Genomic DNA, 17,204 nt, shown 5'->3' with positions numbered 1-17,204 from the left:
AGAGAAAGCATGAAAGACAAATGAGGGCTGGCGGGTGCAGAGGAGGGTTTCGCCTCCCCCCCCGCCTGTGTTGTGCAGACATTATCTGCTGTAAAACTGTCGCTGAAGGATGGAGAATCAGCTCTTGGCTGCAGTGGCCCTCAGATAATGTCAATGCTGAGCGATGACTGAGGATTTGTTGGCACTGAGCAAACACCTCGCAGGCTCTGGTTCCAGAATCCTTAGCTGAGCCTGGTTAGTGGCTCCTGCTAGGGGAATGAGAGGCCAGAGGCACTGGCATCCAGTGGCCCATGGTTAGGGCTCTAGAGGCTTTTTTTTTCTTTCAAACATTAATGTCCCTTTGAATTGCTTGGGGGACCCTGTAAAAGTGCAGAGAATGATTCAGTAAGTCTGGCATGGGCCTGAGAGTCTGCATTTCTACTGGTATAAGAACTGACTGCATTTTGAATAAAAAGACCCTCAAGAAGGTAGACACTGGTTTCCCTGGCGCCCACCGAGGGGCTTTGGCTAAATAAATAACACACAAGATGGCTGGGTCTTGACCATAACCTTGGCTACCATGGAAGAAGAAGGCTGTGGGCACCTCCAAAGGGTCTTGAACACTCCAGGCTCTGTAGCATAAAAGGGAAAAATGGCATCACGGAATCACGGATAACACTTTGTCTGTGTTTGGTGTATGGTTTTGCCTATTTTGTCTTATTTGGTTTACCTTTCTGAGGATGCTCAGGAAAGGCCTGTGGGAAGACTGAGTCTGCGCTCCTCCACCATCACCCCTGATGGGGAGAGAAGGCGCACTCAGTGTTTGAGGCTCCTGACCAGTGTTAAAGTGTGTGACAGGAAGTTGATTTGGGTATGTCCACCTGTTGTCTTCAGCTAATTCTCCCCTACTCCCCTGGATTCGCAGGTCCCTGGATGAGAAGGAGCTGACAGCAGCCGAGTCCCACCTTCTCTGTGTGCTGGGGAGCGGGGCCTCACAGCCCAAGTGGCAGGCATGCCTAAGAACAGCAAGGTGACACAGCGTGAGCACAGTGGTGAGCATGTTACCGAGTCAGTGGCCGACCTGCTGGCCCTCGAGGAGCCTGTGGACTATAAGCAGAGTGTGCTGAATGTGGCCGGGGAGGCAGGCGGCAAGCAGAAGGTTGTGGAGGAGGAACTGGATGCAGAGGACCGGCCAGCCTGGAACAGCAAGCTGCAGTACATCCTGGCCCAGATCGGCTTCTCTGTGGGCCTCGGCAACATCTGGAGGTTCCCCTACCTGTGCCAGAAAAATGGAGGAGGTGAGAGGTGGCCAAACTCACACAGGGGGTGCCCGCAAGTGGGCTGCACTAAGGCATGGAGAAGAATACCCCTGTGCTGAGGCAGAATAGAGCCCTCCTGGGTGGGAGGTTCCAGAGTGAGACCCCCCAGCGCTAACTGCAGTAGTGCTAATCCCTATCGAGCTTGCTGGTGAGGAGGTGGGCTCTGGCCCCAGACTGCCTGGGTTCCCACCCAGCCCTTCCCAGGACCTGCTCGAGTTGCTTGACTTCTAAGTGCCACTTCAGCAAAATGGCAATAACATAGCTCCCACCTCACAGGATAATTGGGTGGGTTGTATGAGTCTTCCATGTGGCACACATAACACGTGCCCGACACACTATTACTACACACTTGCCAGGTCCTAGGCACTGTTCTAAGGGCTTAATAGACATTAGGCTTCAGTGCCTGAAACTGCTGATATTTGAGCATCTTGGAACAACCAGCGTACCCATTTCATAGAGTTGAGCCACTGAATCCTCCCAAAAACCTTGTTGAGGAAAGAGTTATCATCCTTATTTTAGAGACTGCAAAACTGAGGTATAGACTAGTTAGGTAACCTGTTACAGCTGATGATAAAGTCAAGGTTCAAATCTGGACAGCCTTCCCCAGAGCCTGGGCACGTAACCACCACTCCTCCTGCCTCCCAGGTAGTGGGCCCTTGAGCTGCCCACTGTGTCTGAATCCCTCTTTAATCCCTGGTATTAAACCACCACTTCCAGAGCCAGGCTGGGGAGAAGCCCCCTGATATTGTCTCTCGAGCACCTCTGAGGTAGGCTGGAATTTTCCAAAGGCAGCTTGCTCTGAAACCAGGAAACAACTTACCGAAAATAAACAAAACCTCAATAGGCTGGAAACATTGATGTTTCCAAGCCCAGATCTCGGGTCCTGAGACAGTTACCCAGCAAAGCCAGCAGAGAGCTCTTGGTGCACCTGAGTCCCTGTGCCCTGGGACTGCATGTTCCATCCTGCCAAAGCTTTGCAGGATTGTCAGCTTTGCTCCTTCCCCCCACTCCTTGGGACTCTGACATGTAGCCTCTTCCAAGACGCAGCCCCCTTCAGGGACATTCCTCTTCTCTCCAGGACATATTTCTTTCTCTGGTTGAAAAGGCCACACCTGGTGGCCTTTCCAGTTTCTATGGAAGGGCAGGGTATGGGAATGCCCACCTGAGTCTATGTGTTTGAGTTAGGCCAGAGACTTCTGTCTACCATAATACAGCAAATTCACAACATGGTCTCCTTGCTTTAAAGATCTTTTTTTTCCCCAGTAAGTAACTGTCCATCAGAGCTTTGGTCTGCATGGCATGGTCACTGAGTTGACATAATACCAGCCCAAAGCAAAGATATAAATATAAGTGTGTGGTTTCCTCAAGCCCTGTGAGATGTTAAGAAGACCTCCAAGGCACCCAAAGCAATTTCAAAGGGCACATGGCACTTGGGGACTTCACTGGGAACCTCTACTCTTGTCCTTTCTGGCTTAGATGATCAATTCTGCCTAGACGCTTGGTGCTGAATCACAGAGTCCCTTTCTCTGTCACACACACACCCACTTCCACCCAAACCCAGGGCAGCGTACTTGCCACAGGCTTCCCATTCACAGACACTCACCAGACAGAAAGGGCCTCCCACAGAAAGAAAGTGTTGTCGACTCTCAGGATTCTGAATTCACCATTCCACGTTGCTGCCTTCATCCTTCCATCCTCTGATTCCTATAATTCCTTTACCTTTAACTGTCCCGAAGTCACCTTAATTTTTTTTTTTTTTGAGATAGAGTCTCACTATGCCACCCTCAGTAGAGTGCTGTGGTGTCCCAGCTCACAGCAACCTCCTCAAACACTTGGGCTTAAGCGATTCTCTTGCCTCAGCCTCCCAAGTAGCTGGGACTACGGGTGCCTGCCACAACGCCCAGCTATTTTTTGTTGCGGTTGTCATTGTTATTTAGCTGTCCTGGGCCAAGTACGCCAGCTCCGTGTATGTGGCTGGCACCATAGCCACTGTGCTCCAGGCACCAAACCCACCTTAAATATTTTTTAGAAGGAGAAGAAATATCACAGGAAGGAGATAGCTATTTGGTCTCCAAGAGTTGGTTCTCTGTGTGTTGAACCATGCCTGATCCAATCAAGCTGCTTAATTATGAATGGAAACTCTGGAGCTCTCCTTAGCTCCACTAGATGCTGATGGTTTCTTTATTCTATATTCTCTTAGTTTTCTTTTTTTCCTGTTTATGAAAAAGAGGCAAATGTTTATCAAGCACTTACCCAGGTAAGTAACTCATTTAATCTTCACCACAGTCCTCCACAGCAGGGTGATATAAATATAAGATATAAATATAAGTGTGTGGTTTGAAGGTTTGAAGCTTATAAAAGGGCCATTCTTATAAGTCAGCAATGATAAATATCAGAAACTTCATACCTAATATTTTCACTCTCTTTACACAGATGCCAAAATGGCAGCACAGAGGGACCAAGCAATTTGCCCAAAGTCACACAGTTAGTAAGTGGCAGAGCCAGGATTTGAGGCAAGGTCTAACTCCAGAATTTGGAGCTCAGATCCTATGCAAACTATATCTCAACAGGCTGAGGCCCTGGTGGTCTTTTAAACCTCAGGAATAACCTCAGGGGTTGCCAGAATTGAGGCTCAGAGCGTCAACTGAGGCATAAACTCTCAGACACCCAGGGGACCTCCGAGATCTGGGATCCACTCCTCTGTGGCTGTGTTCCACTAAATTTCCTGATGCCCCACACTGTGCTCCCAGCTGTTCAGAGGAATGATTTGAAGCTCCAGAAAGCCACTGAAACATCCAAAAAAATCTACTTGTGTCCCCAGGTTGTATTTCCTCAGGTATAAGAGAGTGTATGTTGTATATTCTAATGATTTCAACAAAGATTGGTATGAAAAAGTATCTGTGATTAACCACAGATTCTGCCTACCTTGAGCACAGCCCCCATGGTGGAGCTAAGTCAGGTCAGCGCCCTGTTGCCTGGCTGAGGCAAATAGGGACAGGGTGGCAGGGGGCTGGTACCCAGCCCCTGTCACTCTTTAACAGCACTCACCTGGAGGCTGTCCCTGGTTTGGGGGGGAGAAGAGAAAAGGATCCATAGATGATGCCAACAACTGAAACCCATCTCCTTATACATCTTGCCCCCCCAAAGGATACTGGGACAAAATACAAAGCCAGCAAGGGTATAAATCCCTCTCCCTTGCTACAGCAGATCACTTCTCTCTTATTCCATTTCCCGGCACCTAAGACCAAGAGACTGAGTTAAAGACAGATCCATGGGCCTGAGTGTGTGGTCCTTCAGGCCCTTCCTCCTTTGAGTACCATGATGGGATTGCTTGCTGATAACAGTTGAATGCGGCTCAGCGCCTATAGCTCAACCGGCTAAGGCACCAGCCACGTACACCTAAGGTGGCGGGTTCGAATCCCCAGCCCGGACCCGCCAAACAGCAATGATGGCTGCAACCAAAAAATAGCCGGGCATTGTGGCGGGCGCCTGTGGTCCCAGCTACTTGGGAGGCGGAGGCAGGAGACTCGCTTGAGCCCAGGAGTTGGAGGTTGCTGTGAGCTGTAATGCCACGGCACTCTGCCCAGGGGGACAGCTTGAGGCTCTGTCTCAAAAAAAAAAAAAAAAAAAACAGTTGAATGCATGTGTGCAGGTGTGTGTCTAATTAATGAGGTGCTGTTGCATCAGGCTCAGTGGGTTTCCTCCCCTGGAAGGTTTTCCTGATTAGTTCCATTGGAACCCGGCCCTTCCTCAGCATGCATGTGCACACGTGGCCCATGTGACTAGACTGCGGTGTGTGTGTGTACACATGCACGCTGAAATTGCTATTGCTTATGTGAATCTAAGGGACCTGCCTCTCTGGTGGATGGTGAACTTCCCCAGGATGGTGTCTGTGCCTTCTACACTCCACCAACCCCCGCCGCCCATGCCTGGCACAGAGTAGACCCTAAGGAAATAGTAGATCACTATCAAGTGCCAGGTTTCATGCCCAGGGGATTGGGCACACGTTGGGCATCATGCAGAGTATTGTGGTTTGGAGGGACAGAATAGTATGTCTGGGAGCTTCTGAAAACTCCTTGCTTGCAAGGCTTGGTCTGGGGGTGCTGGGTAACTGTCAGGGCCTTGGTGACCCAGCCTGGCCTGACGTTGTTTGATAGCCAGGCAGGGCCTTGCTAACAGGACTAGGTTGTTGGCACAGCTGTCAGCAGGGTGCAGTCGTCTGTGTCCGGATGTGGTGTTAATTCTCCTGCTAAATGCCCTGTCACTTGGAATGGAGATCGTGTCTGCAGCGAGGCCTGGACGGTGAGATTAATTTATCATGTGGAATCTTTAGTGAGATCTATTCTATCCTTTATGATCCTCCGGCTACGCTTTCCTGAGCTGCTAATTTCTCTCCCGTTCCTTCCAATTAGCTTTAGATTAATGGCAAAGCTGGTCAGACCCTCTCTCCCTGGAGAGCTTCCAAGCTCTACTTCCCTAGAGCTGCCCAGTCTGCTGTGTCAGTGTCTGGCTCAGGCGCAGGGATGGCTCGCCCAGGGAGCCCCCTTTGCTATCTGGAGCTGCTATTCCGTGGGCGGGAGGGGGTGTGAACAGGTGTCCACAGAGTACCTCATGAGTGAGTGTGTCTATGTGTGACCTGACAAGCAGATTCCTGAATGGCAGTGTGGTGTCTGTCTGTCTCTGAGCCTAGCCTTGTGACTGGGAGATGCTGACAGATATATTGTCTCTCCCTGAGTGTTTTCAGGTGTGTGTGTGGGGGGGTGTCAAGGGGCAGAAGGAGGGTCTTGGTGCCAGTGTGTGGTAGGTCACATGTGGGTCAGACCATTTGTTGAAGAGCACCGGGACGGGTGACAATTTGCAGATGATCAGAGATGGGCTGAGACTGGAGCCCATGGCTCCCAGGCCTTCCCTTGCCCAGTGGCCATGTGCTAGATGCCTGTGATTCCCTCCCACTCCCCACAGGTGCCTACCTGGTGCCCTACCTGGTGCTGCTGATCATCATTGGGATCCCACTTTTCTTCCTGGAGTTGGCCGTGGGCCAGAGGATCCGCCGCGGCAGCATCGGCGTGTGGCACTACGTGTGCCCCCGCCTGGGTGGCATCGGCTTCTCCAGCTGTATTGTGAGTTGAGGGTGGGGGAAGGCACTAGTGGGAGGCAGGGGAGCTGCTCTTGGGTGTTGGGAAGGAGGTCACTGAGTACATAGGCCAGAGCAGGAAGGGGATCCTCAACGTGAGAATTGCTTCCAGCTTGTGTCTCAGGACTCCAGTCCATGTGTTTCCTGAGTAGAGTGCTGACCACACTGCCCAAAACAGCAGTGGCAGACTCACTGACACAGGAGACAGCAAGGCCCCTGGAAGGGGCCATTCAACATCCAGAGTGGGTGCAGCAAAGAGTTGCCTATAAAAATGTTGCTTTCAAAGAAAACCCTCCAAGGGTGGGGAATCTGTGGCTTTCTGATTTCAAGATCATTCTTTTATGAGGCAAGAAAAGCTTCATCTTTCTCTGCTGCACCCCTTTAATAAAAAAATTTGTTCTGTTAAGTTTGGATCCAGTAAAAAGATCACACTTAAGGACCAGGAAGGTCACAAGTTTCCTTTTTTTTTTTTTCTTTTTTTTTTTTTTGAGACGGAGCCTCAAGCTGTCCCCCTGGGTAGAGTGCCATGGCATCACGCTCACAGCAACCTCCAACTCCTGGGCTCAAGCGAGTCTCCTGCCTCAGCCTCCCAAGTAGCTGGGACTACAGGCGCCCGCCACAACGCCTGGCCATTTTTTGGTTGCAGCCATCATTGTTGTTTGGCGGGCCTGGGCTGGGGATTCGAACCCGCCACCTTAGGTGTATGTGGCTGGCCCCCTAGCCGCTTGAGCCACAGGCGCCGAGCCACAAGTTTCCTTAAGACCACAAATTCCCCACTCCTACAAATGACATCTTTCTAGAGACAGGCTACTAACAGTGCCAACGAGAGGGTAGAATCCTGAGAGAAGGGAGGACTCGGTGGGCCACTAAGAAGAACCCATAAAATCTCAAAGCACAGTGGTCTGGGGCCGCTTACTAGAGGGGCCAAAGCTGTGCCTCCATGGTCCTGGAGGGCATCACTGTGATTAGGATTCTAAGTCATCAGGAAATGACAGGGAAGTGCTTTGAGTGTCTCAGAAGAATTTCAAACTGGAAAAGCTTAACATTTTAAGAGTTGGTTGCTTCCCAGGAGAGAACTTTAATATCTGAAAAATTCCTTTGTGCATTCCCTGAATATCAGGTGAATGGGGGATTAAAAGAAGGCCCACAACTGCCCACATCTCATCCCTCCTCTTCCTCCTTAAAGGTCGAGCAGCCCTGTTCTTTGTCATTGCCGCTTATGCTGCTGGGCCTTGGCTGGGGTGTGGGGTGGGGGTGCAGTTGCCTGCAGCCTCTGTGATCCCTGCTCCGGCCCCTGTCCGTAGGTCTGCCTCTTCGTGGGGCTGTATTATAATGTGATCATTGGGTGGAGCATCTTCTACTTCTTCAAGTCCTTTCAATACCCGCTGCCCTGGAGTGAATGTCCTGTCATAAGGAATGGGACCGTGGCAGGCAAGTATGGAGCCCCAGCTGGGAATGCTACCTAGCCCTGTCTCAGGAAGGGGTCTGTGGGATGCCAGCTAGCCCTGTCCCAGGAGGGGGTCTATGGAGCACCTGCTAGCCTGTCCCAGGAAGGGGGTCTATCAGGCTTGGTGCACAGAGACAGGACTTCACTTCACTGTACATCATCTTAACATCTCCGATCCTCATTTCCTTTTCCCCGTGTGAAAGAGCATTCTCTTTCTACCTTTTTCTTATGGAGTAAAAGAATCAGTGTAGGTCCAACTCTGGACCTTGTGACTCGTGGTTAGTTGTTATGAATTACTCTGTGTTGTTCTAACACCATGCCTTCTGGGAACACTTAATACACATGCCAACCCTATGAAGGACCCAGAAGTGACTCTGCCATGTTTATACCACTCATTTAATCATTGATCCGAGATGAGAACCCAGGTCTCCAGCTCCCAGCTGTATCCCAAGGTACAATAGACCAGTTCAGCCTAACCTTCCTACCTTCCATGGAAGATATGCGCAGGGGTGGCATGGGGGAGACTTCAGCTAGGTCAGCATGTCACAAAGCCTCCCAGGCCCATCTGGAGCTCAGGATTCCCCAGGGCCTGCCAGACCATAGCCAATCTGGAACAAACCCAGCCCCTCTCAGCTGCCTGCCCTCAGCCACTCCATTCACCCGCTGCTGCCCTGAGTGGGGTCCAGGAGAGGAGGTGGCCCCACACACCCTGCCCTTTACTGCTATTTCAGTGGTGGAGGCAGAGTGTGAAAAGAGCTCAGCCACCACCTACTTCTGGTACCGAGAGGCCTTAGACATCTCTGATTCCATCTCGGAGAGCGGGGGCCTCAACTGGAAGATGACCTTGTGCCTTCTCGTGGCCTGGAGCATTGTGGGCATGGCTGTCGTCAAAGGCATCCAGTCCTCAGGGAAGGTGAGTGGTGGGGGCACTCAAGACCCAAACAGGGGGCAGGATCCCATACAGCATCCTTCAGGAGGGCATAGGCTTGGGATGGCTCCTGGTGATGATGACACAGGTCCCCAGAGGAGGAGGGTGGAAGAGTTACTGCTACAGGTTTGCTCACTGAGACAGCCCATGGCGGGTAGGTTACAAGTGAGCTTGCTGGAAAATCATTGTCCTGACCCCCAGCCACCTCCACACTCAGGTAACTCAGGCCTGCTCTGCAAACATTACAGAATTAACCCCAGCAAAAGGCCTAGAAAGAAGAGCCTGCTTGAGGAAATTTTTGATAAAAACCAACAGCTTTCCATGCCTGCAGGGCCCTTTGAGTTGGTGTGTGCTAGGAGTGAAGGGCACCTTGGGGGCCTCAGAAGGCAGCTCCTCAGCAGTCTCTAAGGGGCAGACCAGCCGAGCCCCAACCTCTTCCCAGCAGGCCAGATCCCTTTTAAATAAGGGCTTTTTCTCACTTGTCACATACCAGCATGCATGGGCTGCCAGGGTAGCAAGGACCTTAGGGATCCTATAGGCCAATCTACTCATTTCACAGATGAGGACACTGAGGCCTAGAGAGGGGAAGGCACTTCACCTAACATCACACAGCCAGTGGGTCTCAGAGTTGGAACTAGAACTCTTGCTAGCTGAGGCTCCTGGTTCTTTACTACACTTGATAAGCAAGGAAGCACCAACCTCTTTCTTCTCCAGAGGCCAAAATAAGAGCTGATGCCTCGTGGCACTTCCAGGTACCTTTGGTTCACAACAACCTTATGCATCAGGAATTAACTACACCCATTTTAGAGAGAAGAAGACAGAGGCATGTGGAGGTTAAGCCAGTCACCTGGGATCATGTGGTTGCTAAGTGGTAGAGCCAGGATCAGAAATCTGGCAGTCTGGCTCTGGACATTTCCTTTCTGCCCAAACAGCCCTCTTGCTGTTTCAGTGCAGCAAACTGTGAGCATATCTTTTATGTGAGGCTCTGGAGCAGGATAGAGAAATGTGCAAGAAATGCTTATACTGGAAAATAGCACCTGACTTTAGTCACCAGCAGCCAGGTTGGTCTTCACATCTTTTCTGCTTGGGAGCCACATTGGTAACCTCCTGGATGTCATGTGTCAAAGAACCTCTAAAGACAGCAGTGATTCTTCAGAGGTCCCCTGGGCGCATGCAACATGGGAAAATAAGGAGTGGAGAGCAAAGGGCTCCCTCAACCCCTTGGCAGCCCTTGAAAGGAGAACCGCAGCCCCAGGCACAGCCATGCCGACTCCAGCTTGTCCTGCTCCTGCTTCTGCCTTGGCTCAGTGCCAGAAGCGCAGGGGGTTTGGCCCCATGCCCAGGGGTTCCAGGGCTCTGGTTTCTGCTGCCATCAGAGGAGGCTCATGTGCCCCAGCTGTGAGGAGGGAGAGGGATGCCAGCTGCTAGAGGGGCTCTGCCTGATGGTGCGTCCCTGTTCTCTCTGCAGGTGATGTATTTCAGCTCCCTCTTTCCCTACGTGGTGCTGGCCTGCTTCCTGGTCCGGGGGCTGCTGCTGAGAGGGGCAGTTGATGGCATCTTACATATGTTCACTCCCAAGGTAAGGGTTTGGGACTCCCACACACCAGGGGACACCGACAGGCCCACTGGGCCTGATTAGCTTCATGCCATTTAATGCACATTGAATACCTGTTATGTGTTAGATGTATCAGGCCCTGGAGGGATGCACAGGGAAGGGGGCATGGGCCCTGCCCTCAAGGTTCCAAGGACAGGTATATCACATCAATTTGGATGAACTTAGAAAAAGCTTCGGGGAGGAGACAATGAAATGAGCCTTATGGAGCAGGTAGGATTGCGGTGAACAGCCCTGGGATGTTGTAATCAAAAGGACGGCACGGGCAAGGGTGTGGAGAATCACTGGGCATGCTTGAGGCAACGGTGGGAAGTCAGGTTTGGCTCGGGCACAGGGGTAGGGTATTTCATTCATTCATTCATTCATTCACGGGGCTTTCATTGGATGACAGCGGGAACCAAGAAGATGCCCAAGGGAAGAGAATTCCTGGGAATCCTACTTTGTACCCAAATCAGAGGAATGAAGTTACTATCTTACTAAAGAGAATAGACCACGAGGGTAGTGATTTTAACGTTACTGAACCTAGTCACACCTCCTCTTGAAGCTCTCTGTCACCCAGGTGGGAACAAGCAGGACTAGCAGGTTAACTGTTCATGTTTCACAGAGCCACAGGCGTCCTGAGGATGTACACTCAGGTTCTCTAGTGGCAATCTATCCGTACCTCTGGCCTTGCCTCTCTATGAGCTGTCAGCCCACTGGGCACAGCTGACATGAGTCAGTCTACGAGGAACAAGAGATTTCCAAATGCAGATTGGCTTGCCCTCAAGTTGCCCCACACCATATACATTAGTAACCAGCTGGTCAGGCCGAGAAGTCTGCCTCCAAATGCAGCCAACCAGTGAGCAGCCCTCAGAGGCCCTGTGACATGACAGCTCAGGATCAGAACCCAGCCAGTCCAGCTGGAAGTCCTCAGTGTTCACTGATGCCACCTTGAGCTTGTGTGTGTGTGTGTGTCCTTACACAGACAGCTCATGCAGATGACATGGGAAGACCAAGCAGGGTTTGAAATCTCCATTCCCTCCTGACTCCCCTTCCCTGCTGCTAGGAATAGGTTCCTGATGTTTGGTGGGGGGTGGGGGGGAGGTGGCACTGTCCAGGGCACATACTACCCTGTGATCACCAGACAGGACATACATTGGCCCTTGGTGTTCTTGGATATAACACCTGAGGTTTCTACATGAACATCTACAAAGGTCCACTTTTTTTTTTTTTTTTGAGACAGAACCTCAAGCTGTCACCCTGGGTAGAGTGCTGTGGCATCACAGCTCACAGCAACCTCCAACTTCTGGGCTCAAGCGAGTCTCCTGCCTCTGCTTCACAAGTAGCTGGGACCACAGGTGCCCGCCACAACGCCAGGCTATTTTTCGGTTGCAGCCATCGTTGTTGTTTGGCGGGTCCGGGCTGGATTTGAACCCGCCACCTTAGGTGTATGTGGCTGGCGCCTTAGCCACTTGAGCCACAGGCGCCGAGCCTACAAAGGTCCACTTTATGAAGCATTTGATGAATACTCTGAGGCATGAATGTGAGCCAGCTATGTGGCTGGCTGTAGGTTTGTTGTGAACACGTGACATCTGATGGAGAAGAAAAAATGCAAACCTGCTTTCTTTGGGGGCAAATGGCCATGAAAAGAAAACCAGCTGCTTTTATGAATTACTTCAGCTGTATCACTAGAATCACGATCAGTTTAAAGTATTCATTTGAGTCTTTCAGTTATATTTTATTGAACTTTAATGAGGAAATTATATGCTCTGGCGATGCTCATAAATGTGCAGAGTCACAAAGGTCACCAGGTGGGCCCTGAATAGTGATAAGAGTACCCAGGATTAACTCCACAAGCAAGGGGAACAGATTCACCAGGATGGGCCACCACTCTCAACACGAAAAATACTGCTCCCCACTGGATTCAGACCCTCTTCAAAATGTTTTTAATTATGAAATATCCCAGGCATATAAACACATAGAAAATAATATAATAAGTATTCTTAAGTAATATTACAGATGCCCTTGAAGTGCCTTTGATCGCATCTCCTTCCTTTGCCAAAGATAACCACTGTCATGGCCCATTCCTGCCGCTATTACAAAAATACCTTAGACTGAGTTAATAAACAATAGAAATTTATTGCTCACAGTTCTGGAGGCTGGGAAGTCCAAGATCAAGGTGCCAGAAGATCTAGTATCTGGTGAGAGCTGTCTACTTCAAAAATGGACTTTCTCTCTGTATCTTCAGTTGGCAGAAGAGCAAGGAGCTCCCTTGAGCCTCTTTTATAAGGGCACTGATCCCATTCCCGAAGTCCCCACCTCCTAATACCACCTTCCTGGGGATTAGGTCCCAACATGTGATTTTGTGGGGTTGCCAGGATTCAAAACATAATAACCACTGCCCTGAGTTTGAGATTATCCTGATTATACATTCTTTGAAATTTGTTATACAAGTATATGAATCTATAAATAATGTATAGCGTTTATGCATATTCTTAAACATTACATAAATGGAGTCATACATATCTTTCTACAACTTGCTTTATTTTTGCTTAGCACTATTTTTTGAGATTTACCTATATTGATATATAGCTTAGGGCATCAGTTTTCACTGCTGTATAACAAACAGTATATAATATTCCACTATAGGACTAAACTAAAACTTATTCATTCATTCTCTAGTTGATAATTATTTAAGTTGTTTCCTGTTTTCACCATTGCTAATAATGCTGCAGCTTCTGTAGGGTAGAACCTCTGTAAGTTAAACTGCCCAATATACAGAGATGGTCGACATAAGGGACTAGGTCTACTATACTGATACGTATAGTACCAGACATATGTGGTACACGTTCAGTCTGTGAAAATTAGGTCAGCATGAGGAGGTGGTCATTGTAGGGAGGTGGTCAACTATGGAAGTTCTACTGTATATGTTTAGGAGTGAAATGGCTGTCTCAAAGGGTATGCCTATCTCCAGTTTTTCTATATGTTAGCTAAAATGTTCTCCAAAGTGGTTATGTCTGTTAACACCCCCACCAGTTCCATGTGAGAGTCCCAGTTGCTTCACATTTGTCAGACTTCAATTTCTGCAGATCAGATGGGGGCAAAATGGTTGATGTGCACTTTGAACAACAGGGGGCACTTCTTTCTAAAACTCTTTCCTAGACATTCAGGAAACCATGTGAAGCTACTAGCATTTGCAGAGGCCAGGGTTTTCATGAGTGGAGGCTTTGAAAAATCAAATTCAGAAAGCCCTGGAGGGGTCAAGTCACCAAGAACCAATATGGAGTGGCCCTGGGCCCATCCAACTCTGACTTTCAGGTCTGGATAGAGCCTGTGGGGCCCTTTTTGAGAACTTAACTACTGAACATGGGGCAGCTCTTGTCCATGACCCTGGAGGGATGGTGAACTGGAAGGATGGGCCTGAAGGCCCTCAGAAAATAAGTCCTCCACCAAGGACCCCTAAACCACCTGTGCCACTGTTCATTTAAGGCAAGTAAGGCCAGTGGTGATGGCTGAGGTGAGGTTCCTATTTACAAATCCCTCCAAGTTATCTGCACAAAAGGGTGGGCCCACTGTCAGACACAATTGTCTGACAGCTCATATGTAGCAAACTAATGTTGCAGCACTGTGACTGTTTCATTATAGGATGGGGGAGATTTGAGGGGCCCTGGGAGCTAATTCACGTTCTTGTCCTAGAGCGTTGCTATCGAGTACACATGCTGTGCACTGATTCCAATCACATAGCTCACAAAGTGAATGACATCCCCAGGGGCCATGCCATTTGGCAGCCTTGACAGAGTCCTAGAAAGTTTTTGGCCAGGGCATCTCAGAACCCATGTAGGAGAAGCAGAGGCTCTCCACGGATTATGCTAAATGACTGGAAAGATCTTCCCTTCCATAAAGTCTTTTAACATCAGAAATAATCTCCATATATAGGACCTGGACTTTCGGTCACTGTCCTCTGAAGACAGCTGCTGGATACCAGGAATGAATGTGGTCAAGATACCATGATGACCTTCCAGCATCTTTGATGCAACAGTAATTTGTGTTAATGGCTAATGAACTTCTTTAATTCCTTGGACAGATTTTCTCCTGATTACTTTTTTTCCATCCATTAGTTAAAAATCCAGGTCAGCATGAGGTACCATGCATTTAGTCATGTTATTTGCTCAACATAAAGTGATGGATTAGGGAGGGTTTTCTAACCATCAAAACTGTCAGGGAAAGTACAACTGTTCACATCCTTCAGCCCAGCAACTCCACTCCTACAGATCTGTTCACACACAACTCCTACATATCCTACAGATAGGTTCACATACAAGCAAAATGATCAGTGTGCAATATTGATTGCAATATCAGCATTTGTTTTGGTGGCAAAAGTGGCAACCACCCAGGGCCAGGCATGGTGGCCTGTAATCCTAGCACTCTGGGAGGCCAAGGCTGGTGGATTGCCTGAGCTCAACAGGTTCGAGACCAGCCTGAGCAAGAGTGAGACCCCCATCTCTAAAAATAGCTGGGCAGTGAGTGTGGTGGGCACCTATAATGCCAGCTACTCAGGAGGCTGAAGCAAGAGATATTGTTTGAGCCCAAGAGTTTGAGGTTGCTGTGAGCTATGACGACATGGCTCTCTACCAAGGGCAACAAAGTAAAACTCTATCTCAAAGGGGAAAAAAAATGGCAACCACCTAAATCACTCACTTTATTCATTCTTTCAGCAAAGGTTCATTGAATGCACTGTTCTGGACCCTGGGTTTTAGCAGTGAACCAAGCAGACAAACCTCCTGGCCTTCAGGAAGTTTATATTCTGGTGGAGGGAGATAGGTAGTATAAGATAATATAGGATAAGGAATTGTTGTTCATTGGTGTTGCTAAGGAGAAAATAAAGAGGAGAAAGGATTAGGGCATTTGGGAGAAGAGTTGCCATTTTCGATAGTGTGGTCCAGTAAGGCCTCGCTGAGAAGTGACATGTAAATGGAGACCTGAAGCAGGTCAGGGCACAGGCTAGTGGGTATTTGCAGGTAGTTCTTTCCATCCAGAGAGAACAATGTGGGAAAAGGATCTAGCTGGCATATTCAAGGAGGCCAGTGTGGCTGGAATAGAGGGAGGAGGGGGTCAGACGTGTGGTGAGAGGCAGTGCAGAGGTAGATGGTGAGAGTCTTGGAGGCTAGCAAGGAGTTCAACACCTACTCTGAGTGAAACGGGAGCCATTCAGAGATCAGAGGGGTGACACGATCTGACTTCTGTCTTAGGAGGACCTCTCTAAGTCCCTTAGAGGGCTGCCACAGAGAATCTGAGGGGGCAAGGGACAGACAGGGAGACCCACCAGGAGGCTCCTCCAGGTGAGGGGTGACTGGGGTTTGAGCCCAGGTGGTGGCAATGGGAATGGCAGGAGGTGGTTCCGTTGAAGATGCGAGTAGGAGGCAGAGTCAACAGGATTCACCGTCCCATTGGATGTGATGAGGTGTGTGTCAAGGCGACTGTGAGCTCTTTCACCTGAGCCACTAGAAGGATGGAGCTGACATTTATGGGGATCGGGGGATGCAGTGGGAGGAGCAGAGTTAGTGGGAACATCAGGTGCCTGTTGGATACACACTTGTTTAAAAGGTCTACTCTGTCTCCAAGTGGAGATGTTGAGTGGACAGTGGAGATGAGAATCTGGAGGCTGGGGTGGAGGTATAAATTTGGGAGTCTGTGGTGACAGAGTGTAAGGCCACAGACTGGTGTATGATCACATGGAAAGTGAACATAGAGAAGAGGACCGAGCACTGGAGCCCCAGGGTTTAGAGGGTGGGGGAGGGGTGGGCAGACGGACAGACATCCCAGAGGCAGAGTGAGGAAGATGTCTTAAGAAAGAGGGACTCATCAGCATGCCTGAAGCTGCAGAGAGGTCAGGTGAGAAGGATTCAGAAACAATTCATGTACTTAGTGACAGGTCACTGGTGACCTAGACAAAGGCTGTTTGGAGGGGGCGCAAATCAAACAGAAACGGGTTAAGGGGGAAATGGGAAGGAAGGAATGGGAGACAAGTGATAGAGACCACTTATTTCCGGGAGTTTTGCTGTAAAGGAGAGCAGAGAAATGAGATGATACCTGGAGAGGCCCATGGAGGTCAAGGGTGTTAGTTTAGAATTTTATAAGATGATGAAAATAACCCATCACACACTGCTGGTGGGAAGGTGAAATGGTGCAGATGCTTTGGAAAACAGTCTGGTAGTTCTTCAAAAGGTTAAACGGAGTTGCATGTGACCCAGCAACTCCACTCCTGGGCACATACCCAAGAGAACTGAAAACATATGTTCACGGAAAAGCTTCCACATGAACAGCAGCATTATTATTGTAAGGGCCGAAAAGTAGAAACAACCCAAATGTCCATCAGAAGAATGGATAAACAAAACGTGGTACATGCACACAACGGGATGTAACAAGGAAGGAGGCGCAGACACATGCTACGACCTGGAAGACCCCGGGAAGCAGTAAGCTGAGCAAAAGAAGCAGACGCAAAAGGCCACATATTGTCTGATTCCAATTGGATGAATTATCCAGAATAGGCAAATCCACAGAGACAGAAAGTGGATTAGTGGTTTCTTAGGACTGGGCTTCTGAAATTGTTGGGGGAGACCTGGGGAGTGACTACTAATGGGCATGGGCTTTCTTTTGGGGGTGATGGAGAGGTTTTAAATTGATTGTGACAATGGTTGCGCACCTCTGTGGTATGGTTGGCTGTAAAGGGGAGCAGAGAAGTTAGGTGGTAGCTGGAGAGGCCATGGAGGTCAAGGGTATTGTTTCAGAATTTTGTAAGATGATAA

The 17,204-nt window shown here is 49.4% G+C and overlaps 1 protein-coding gene across 2 annotated transcripts in view; it reads left to right on the top strand.

Moving 5' to 3' along the window:
• Positions 1-904: 904 nt before the first annotated feature.
• The window catches only part of SLC6A17 (solute carrier family 6 member 17), a 31,599-nt gene continuing 15,299 nt past the window's right edge, over positions 905-17,204 (top strand). The window contains exons 1-5 of one of the 2 annotated variants that reach the window (XM_003784049.1): positions 905-1,277; positions 6,261-6,418; positions 7,737-7,863; positions 8,611-8,792; positions 10,276-10,386. In XM_003784049.1, the coding sequence (XP_003784097.1) occupies positions 992-1,277; positions 6,261-6,418; positions 7,737-7,863; positions 8,611-8,792; positions 10,276-10,386 (864 nt within the window). In that variant the 5' untranslated portion in view covers positions 905-991. The remainder of the gene's footprint in view (positions 1,278-6,260; positions 6,419-7,736; positions 7,864-8,610; positions 8,793-10,275; positions 10,387-17,204) is intronic. The other variant, XM_012801669.1, reaches the window with a different exon arrangement.

This window comes from Otolemur garnettii, unplaced genomic scaffold, assembly GCF_000181295.1.
Source record: "Otolemur garnettii isolate 467f Iridium unplaced genomic scaffold, OtoGar3 scaffold00010, whole genome shotgun sequence".
In the NCBI taxonomy this organism is placed as follows: domain Eukaryota; kingdom Metazoa; phylum Chordata; class Mammalia; order Primates; family Galagidae; genus Otolemur; species Otolemur garnettii.
This window is presented reverse-complemented; position numbering and strand designations above follow the sequence as displayed.